General features: G+C 30.1%; 2 protein-coding genes across 2 annotated transcripts; both read right to left on the bottom strand.

Annotated features, from left to right (window-relative positions):
* Positions 1-982: 982 nt before the first annotated feature.
* On the bottom strand, positions 983-1789 carry LOC114397231 (F-box/kelch-repeat protein At3g23880-like). The gene has a single exon (XM_028359326.1). The coding sequence runs from the start codon at positions 1787-1789 to the stop codon at positions 983-985; it is 807 nt and encodes a 268-aa protein (XP_028215127.1).
* Positions 1790-6239: 4450 nt separating this feature from the next.
* LOC114397230 (F-box/kelch-repeat protein At3g23880-like) lies at positions 6240-7052 on the bottom strand. Its single transcript, XM_028359325.1, has one exon. It carries the CDS (start codon positions 7050-7052, stop codon positions 6240-6242), a length of 813 nt encoding a protein of 270 aa, XP_028215126.1.
* Between the last annotated feature and the right edge of the window lie 2695 nt (positions 7053-9747).

The raw sequence follows: 9747 nt of genomic DNA, 5'->3' as shown, positions 1-9747 counted from the left end.
AAAGTTGATAGGTTAAAACCGCCCAGTAGCTTTCAACTAAGAGAAGTAACTCCAAGGACATGAATACGATTGATTAACAACTATTTTGAAACGTACGTATAAATTGGATTAAAAGTAAACAGCCGTGAAAAGAGAGAACAAATTTTTAAATGTCATTAATTAGCACATATATTTAAATATGAGATTCAATTTTACTAAAATAAAGACTAAAAAAAGGAAGGAAAGTTGATTTTACAAAAATGTCCGCACATCTACTTTATATATATATATATATATATATATATATATATATATATATATATATATATATAAAGATCTTCACGTGAAGCCAATATTTGTACTGATAAAATGTTGAAAGACTTGATCATGTACCGGATATTAATTTCATTGTCAATAATGGCTTGAAGACTTTGTAAAATGTTAAAGCCAACTCTGCCCGAGTGAACCCAGTGAATCAAAGATAATCAAGTTCTCTAGCAACAAATGGTTCAACTGTTTACAATGAACTTTTTTATTCAAGTTACATTCTGAGACTCTGAACTGATCCTCAAAGATCAAAAGTTGATCCTCTAAAAATGCCTAGAAGCTTTCAACTAAAAGAAGTATCTCCAAGGATGTGGATACAAGTTATTAACATCTATTTCGAAAGTGCAAATTAGGTTATGAGAGCCTTCTTTTAGGATTCTCAAAGCGTATTAGAGGCTTCTTTTCAATGGCTACTAGATGTTGTTAAGTCTTTACAGAACTGAGTGAATGAACTGACAATATTAGAAAATTACAGGACACAAGAAATACCTCCATTATTATCAGTTAATGGTACAAGAGTCTTCAAGTGCACATGCAGTGCATACAATAATCAAAATCAAGACAAGCACAAAACATGCAAAAAGTGTACAAACATATACAATGAAAAAAAAACATTAAAAAACCTAAAAAGCGATTCAAGCAAGCAATTGATTGGTAGTGGCGGATGAACCTGATTTCAGAATTGATTGGTATCAACAAAGCAAAAATCGTCGGGAAGAAACAATGATCTGCAAGTCTCCTTCTCCAGGTCAACAGAAATAATTACAATTTTAGAATGAATGGTTTCTTTTCCCTTAATAACAACCCAATTAAGGGTTCCACTCAGATACACTCCACCAACTTTAGGTAAAGTCCAAAGAACAGGAAAACCTTTAAGGTTTCTCCAACTACTGTCACCCGCACTATAAACTTTCATCTCAGTCTTTTGAGATACGTCAAGTGAAAGCATAGTCAATGCAATTGCTACAACCTTGTATTTGTCACTTGACGGATCATAGCCAAACCCAAACATTGTTCTACGACCAATGCCCGTGGAAAAAGACAGCGTTGGCGATTCTCTGGATATCACCCTTGTCGCCTTGTTCCAGAAACAAACATGGTATCCTTCTGGTATTTCGCTAACCCCACAGTGCAACCCATTACATGAACCGACCAGATGGTAACCTGGCATGTTTGCGAAATTGAACAAGAACGTTTCAATTTGTAGGGAATGGAATAACGAACTTACATCACACGATTCCATGTGGATTTCAGGGATGGATCCGAGGCAGACATTTTTCATCAGTTGAAGGTGTTCCAAATCGTCCTTCGCAGCAGATTTGCTAAGGTGCAATTTGATGAAATAGGGATCTGACATCAGGGAGTTCCATCCCTTGCACACACATTTGAATTGGATCAAAGGTTTCACGGGAAGACGAGACAAGATTTCCTCGATGAGTTCGTCACAGAGGAGTGGCGACCATGGTTTCTTCTCTGATCGCATGTTTCTGTGATTTCTTCTCTGATCGCAGGTTTCTGTGGTTTCTTCTAATTACAATCTTAGAATTTTAAAAAAAATAAAAAATCCTACAGTAATATCTTTTTATCAAATAAAAACTCACCATAATTGACTATAGAATTTACAAATCATATTTGATAAAAATCGTCTCTCTTCCCAACATGATGATATTTTGTTACTCAATAAAATTAAATTTAAATTCATGATTGATTTGGTGAAAAAAATCTTAAAACTTAAAAGAAAGTCACATTTTTTCCCTAATTATACCATGCAATAATATTAAAAAATTCAAATGAAATTTTAAATTAAATTATATATGAGGATTATTTTAATTTCTGATGATACGCTAATCTTAATTATTTTACTTTACCAGAACTTCTTAATATCAAATATAGATAATATTTCTATAAAAACAAAAAAAATTAACATCGAATAAATATATATACATATAAGCTTAATTTATCAACTTACGTTGCATGTAAATATAAAAACAATTATCAAAATTTAAATATTACTTTAACTATATGCACAAAAAATTGTTGAACAAAAATCATTCAAAATTATTATTTATGTACTTGTCATAATTGATAAAGAATTGTAATAAATGCATAGAAAGAAAAAAGAGCTTTTAATTTCATTTAGACATAGTTTGCAAGAAGGCGGAAAATAAATGATGCAAACTTAAGGATATTCATCATTTAGTTACTGGCTTTTCTTGTATAAAATCCAACCTTGGAAAAGAATACCATACATTACACAAATAGGAATTTAATTAATACAGTACAAAATGAACATAACAACAAAAGAAATTGACATGCTAACAACAAAACTATAAAAATATTGGTGGCAACAGTATATAAGTATGACATACTACATATAAGACCTTCTATTTTATAGTTAAGCCTTATCCCTAAACATAGATACTAACAATTTATTTAAGTTTTAAAATTGCAAGTATTCACTATTAATTTTTTGGCAATCAACACAAACATTCCACCAATCATCAAATATAAAATACAGCATGTACAGTTACCTTCTAAATGAGCACCAAGACCCTCCAAAACAGTAAGATTAGCCCTTCAAATTAATACAATTTTAATTTTCTTATCTACCAGTAGAACCACACTTCAAAAGTATATATATACAATAAGTATATTCTTTAAAGAAATCTTGTGGAGGAAACTTCAACTTATCCTTCATGAAGGAATATATTCTTCAGTTTTTATTATTGAAAACCTGAATTTAGTGTGTCTTATATAGTAAAGGAAAGAAAACAAAAATGAAAAGAGAAAAAAAATCACATAAGTGAGGTTAATTAGGAATTAAAAAACAATAAAATGGTTTTTAAATTAACAAATCATTATTTTTAATCATAAGGAATCAGCGTAAATATAACAATTACTTGTTAGACAAGAAATAAGGAGCAAGTATTCATTGAAGGGTATTTTGAGGATAAAAAAAATTGTTAGAGCAGTGGGACTAGTGGGAGTGCCAAGAGGCACACCCATAAAGCACTAGTGTATTTAAAAAATGGAACAGAATATTTGATTTATCACTTGTTTTATTATCGTTGAATATCACACATATCAGATTTATACTTTTCTTTAATTTCCCACCATAAAACAAGATAAATGAATTCTAAAATAAATATTCCAAAGTCCACACCTAAAAATAAAAAAAATAAAAACTGAAATTAACCAATTTTGGTCACAAGTCATTAAACCAGGAGTCTGATAACCAGAGCCTGTGTGAACTACAAATCATCAATCAGAGTATTTGATAATAATTATAGTTCAATAGTGTGACAAATGGCCAAAAATAGAGCATTTTCCATGGTTTACCTCAACATGTGGCTGTCCAGCAAGAAGGTTTGCTACTGCAGTATCTACTACAGCATGACTAGCTTCATGCCGTGCAACTAGAGCCTTCTCACTTCCTTTCAACTTGGCAGTCTTCTCTTCTATTCCCTGAAGCAAGTAACTTGGTACATTTATCCAGAATAGATAAACTAGACTCAAATTTACATAACTAAAATTTTCAATTTAACATTTGTGATCAACACTCCAAAGCTACACCAACCTTTAAGCAAGGCCTGGTCATAATTTTCAAGACATTTCCCCCAAGATAAGGTGTTGGCAGTATTTTTCCATAATGCACACATACATGCATGTAGTATTTTTATATACAGACTTCATCATGAACCATGAGGACTTAGCATGTAATGATAATGATCTGAGTATGACCACTAAAATCAGGTTTTGAGTCATAACCTGTAAGCTGATCAAGGATCGAGCATAGGGACAATCAATATCATCTGGAGTCACACAAAAAGTAATGGAAATTTGCCTGACCGGTGAAAATTGTAACTGATCTACCTTCTAGTAACTGCTTCTATAACTGGATCATGATTTAAAATACTAGAAATTATTATTTACATCATTTTAGCAAATGAGATTTATTAGAAAACTCTTGTATATAGGCTTGAATCCAATTCGTTCAGCATGCTTTTATGAAAGTTGCTAGTGTATAATTGCGTTGTACTGGTGTCACATAAATTCCAATCTTTTCAATATATTTAGTAGCACTGCTCTAATAAAAAAGATAGTATACTAATTAGTCTATAATATGAGTTAAGAAAAATTTAATATATTAGAAAATTAAATAAACTTAAGAGTTAAGAATACATCTATGTGTATAACCACCTGCAAAGTCGGTGGAGAATTTCAGCTTAATTGGTATTGAGGCATTGTGTCAAGTATCAGTTTTTGATACAACCTCTAAGAAACTCGAGGTTGCACCCGACCAGCAAGATCACATTGCATCTAAGGGATTCAGCTATAACAGAAATCTCTTAAGAGTTTAGACTATGTGTATTATAGCCAGGTATCGTTTCCAAGGAACAGTTGCAACCTGATAAATTGACAACTGAATTGAACATATATATAAAGTCAATTATGTCTGAAATATATTAGCCATAGTGCTAATAATTGTCACAGTTACAACAACGCATCAGTATCTGTTTCTCAATGATGATATTCCAATTTAAAGAACTAGCGACATAAATACTACAATATAATGTACCATTCTTTCTGTCTCCGTACCTGCAAAAAAAAAAACTTTGTTAGTTGAAAGTCTTAGAAAGTTGGTTAAGCAAAGTTTAACAGATGTAGCATGCCGATGCAAGAAATATATATCAGAAAGTATAAAACCTGTGACCAATGATCTGTAGAATGTAATTGTAGATGTAAGAATCAATGAAATATGAAATGACCAAGATCTGTAGAATGATCTAACTTCTATTTCACTAAAATCCTGTAATTACGATTCAAAACTTACAAAGCAATGAAAGAGGTGAATGACCGAGAATAAATCACAAAAAACATTGCTTTGATCGAATGCCTATGCAAAATGGAAACCGACATATATATCAAAAAGTATAAAACCTGTGATTATAGGTTGAAATCGTTCAAAGCTAAAGTCATACAGTAAAAATAGCACAAATATTCAGATCTAGTGTCGCAGAGATTGATGAAGCTCGCATTTGGAGAAAGAGAGGGAGAGAAAACATGTCAAAGAAAGACAGAGAGAGAGAGCATAGGTCGGAGAGATCAGACAAAGATAGCACAGATTAAGATTGAGATGCTGATGAATGAATCCTTGAATTCACAAGCAGTGGTTTCATTACTTCTTTTCTTAAATTTTCTTATAAATGAAATTAATATCTAATTTTATCTAAGAATGTAATATGATGCCCAACACAGCTATATCAGCTTACTAATTTGATAATGGTAGTGATAACAAAAGAGAAGCAGGCAACACTAACAATTTGTAGTATAAATGTTAACAAATGACATTTTATTAGAATCCACAATATTTCTTTACATGCTAATAAGTTGGTTACCAGATGCTACATTTCTAGTAGTAATTCACAACCTAAGAGAAGAATATATGTTAATACATGATATAGATTAGATCTCACATAATTAAGTGAAAGAATTAAACATCTGACAAAGCGCTCGAGATTATCATTATATAATTGAAAAGACAAAAATTAGATGATGCCAATTAAATAGGGTAATCAAGAACTTACATCTGTAGAATTTCAATAAGGTATGACCAAACTTTTGGTAAAAATCTTGAGGTTGCGCCACAACAACGTTCTGAAACTATCTGAGGGAATGACAAAAACTTGAGACTTACCATCCCCCTGGTTATACAGAATTGTTTGGTATTCATCATTAGCATTTCTAGTGAATTTCAGCATGAAGAAGTCTCCGTTGTTAGACATGCACAATGGTAAAATCATGGATTTTTCTTCATAAGGACGAATATTAAGATGTAAATAACTAAAATTTATTAATTGAATCCAAGACTTGTCATCTCCAAACTTCCTCATCTGCCACAAGCCAAGATGGGTGTTGCTATCTTGCCAAACTCACAGCAAGTCTCTAAAAACTCCAATATTTGTATCAACAAAGCAAAAATCGTCGGGAAGAAACAGTGATCTGCAAGTCTCCTTCTCAAGGTCAACAGAAATAAATACGATTTCAGAATGAATGGTTTCTTTTCCCTTAATAATAACGCAATTAAGGGTTCCACTCAGATACACTCCACCAACTTTAGGTAAAGTCCAAAGAACAGGAAAACCTTTAAGGTTTCTCCAACTACTGTCACCCGCCCCATAAACTTTCATCTCAGTCTTTTGAGATACGTCAAGTGAAAGCATAGTCAATGCAATTGCTACAACCTTGTATTTGTCACTTGACGGATCATAGCCAAACCCAAACATTGTTCTACGACTAATGCCCGGGGAAAAAGACAGCGTTGGCAATTCTCTGGATATCACCCTTGTCTCCTTGTTCCAGAAACAAACACGGTATCCTTCTGGTATTTCGCTAACCCCACTGTGCAACCCATTACATGAACCGACCAGATGGTAATCTGGCATATTTGCGAAATTGAACAAGAACGTTTCAATTTGTAGGGAATGGAATAATGAACTTGCATCACACGATTCCATGTGGATTTCAGGGATGGATCCGAGGCAGACATTTTTCATCAGTTGAAGGTGTTCCAAATCGTCCTTCGCAGCAGATTTGTTAAGGTGCAATTTGATGAAATAGGGATCTGACATCAGGGAGTTCCATCCCTTGTACACACACTTGAATTGGATCAAAGGTTTCACGGGAAGACGAGACAAGATTTCCTTGATGAGTTCGTCACAGAGGAGTGGCTTCTCTGATCGCATGTTTTTGTGGTTTTCAGTGAACAGTCCACATATATATGTCCCAATAACATTTTTTTGTCCATTTGGATTAATAAAAATAAGAAAAATTAGATATGTTTATTACAATTTTTGTCATCAGACTCTTCAACATATTTTAAAATTTTACGAGATATATTTAAGAAAAAGGAAAAAGAAAAGTTAGATATGTTTCTCAATATTTATGGTTCAGTGCTCTGCACAGTATTTAGTTTGGGAAAATAATTATATTTATTTTATATTATATCCATTTTAATAACTAAAGAATAATGTTTTTTTATAGTTACTAAAAACTATTATTTGAGTATATAATAATTTAAGAATATATTATATTTTATAATTACTACGTAAAAATAGTTTTGTAAATTTAATTAATAGAGTAGATGGAAAAAATTGCGTAACAGTGAGGAAATTTTGCAATTTTTTTACTAAATTACATAAAAGTTTTACAATAAGAAATTTTTCAGTAAAAAAAAAATATTATAAAGTTTTTAAAATATTATGACAATGAAGTAAAAAAACTATAAACAAATAATAAATAAAATGCTCCCCAAATTTAATTGGAATGAAAAAAATAGAAACAAGAATTTAAATTTGCTGAGAAAACAATCTTCAATAAATCTTTAGTTAGGCGAGAAGAGACAGAATATTATTATGATAATAAACTAGAGAAAGGTTCAATAATTAAAATGAAATATATATATATATATATATATATATATATATATATATATATATATATATATCTTAGCAATTCAAATATCAATATACTTTCACGCAAAAAGTTCATACATGTGTACATGTTTTTAATGTTTAACAATTCAGATGTTAATATGTTTTCTCATAACAATACTGTTATACGGTATGAAATTCTAAAGTACGAAAAACAAGAAAGATGATGCGTAATTATTTTATATAAATTAAATTATTTAAAGAAAAATAAATAAAACTTCAATAGATAAAACTTTTGTAATAAAATCCTGCTTATCCTCGTAGGTATCTATATTACCCAAATCAAATAAACAAAAGCTAATAACAATTACTGCTGGTAAATGCTAAATTTTTCTTGTTTTCGTAGTGCCGCATATTGGCTCTTCAAAACTTTCAATTCTTTCGAATCTTTCTTTTGCAAATTTGAGGTCTGAGTCTAACTTTAATTTGCTTCTTAGTTGTTTAACATTTTGACAACATTTCACAAATGAAAGTTAGAACAATAATGATTTGATTCATTTTAGAATTTAAAGCTTTCTCTAGTTTATTATCATAAGACCCCACAAGAAAGCTTCCATGGTGACCCCTACAAATTTCTCTAAACCCTGCCTAAGATGGTTTTTCCAAAAGTCGACTTAGAATCTATAGAATTTAAGATAATTTTTCTAATTACAATCTTAGAATTTAAAAAAAATTTAAAAAAACATACAGTAATATTTTTTATCAAATAAAAACTCACAATAATTGACTATAGAATTTACAAATCATATTTGATAAAAATTGTCTCTCTTCCCAACATGATGATATTTTGTAACTCAATAAAATTAATTTTAAATTCATGATTGATTTGGTGAAAAAAATCTTAAAACTTAAAAGAAAGTCACATTTTCCCCCTAATTATACAATGCAATAATATTAAAAAATTCAAATGAAATTTTAAATTAAATTATATATGAAGATTATTTTAATTTCTGATGATACGCTAATCTTAATTATTTTACTTTGCCAGAACTTCTTAATATCAAATATAGATAATATTTCTATAAAAACAAAAAAATTAACATCGAATAAATATATATACATATAAGCTTAATTTATCAACTTACGTTGCATGTAAATATAAAAACAATTATCAAAATTTAAATATTACTTTAACTATATGCACAAAAAATTGGTGAACAAAAATCATTCAAAATTATTATATATGTACTTGTCATAATTGATAAAGAATTGTAATAAATGCATAGAAAGAAAAAAGAGCTTTTAATTTCATTTAGACATAGTTTGCAAGAAGGCGGAAAATAAATGATGCAAACTTAAGGATATTCATCATTTAGTTACTGGCTTTTCTTGTATAAAATCCAACCTTGGAATAGAATATCATACATTACACGCATAGGAATTTAATTAATACAGTACAAAATGAACATAACAACAAAAGAAATTGACATGCTAACAAGAAAACTATGAAAATATTGGTGGCAACAGTATATAAGTATGACATACTACATAGAAGACCTTCTATTTTATAGCTAAGCCTTATCCCTAAACATAGATACTAACCATTTATTTAAGTTTTAAAAATTGCAAGTATTCACTATTAATTTTTTGGCAATCAACACAAACATTCCACCAATCACCAAATATAAAATACAGCACGTACAGTTACCTTCTAAATGAGCACCAAGACCCTCCAAAACAGTAAGATTAGCCCTTCAAATTAATACAATTTTAATTTTCTTATCTACCAGTAGAACCACACTTCAAAAGTATATATATACAATAAGTATATTCTTTAAAGAAATCTTGTGGAGGAAACTTCAACTTATCCTTCATGAAGGAATATATTCTTCAGTTTTTATTATTGAAAACCTGAATTTAGTGTGTCTTATATAGTAATGGAAAGAAAACAAAAATGAAAAGAGAAAAAAAAATCACATAAGTGAGGTTAATTAGGAATTAAAAAACA

Source organism: Glycine soja, chromosome 18 (assembly GCF_004193775.1).
Source record: "Glycine soja cultivar W05 chromosome 18, ASM419377v2, whole genome shotgun sequence".
Classification (NCBI taxonomy): domain Eukaryota; kingdom Viridiplantae; phylum Streptophyta; class Magnoliopsida; order Fabales; family Fabaceae; genus Glycine; species Glycine soja.
The sequence above is the reverse complement of the archived record's forward strand: the minus strand, read 5'-3'. Positions and strand labels throughout refer to the sequence as shown.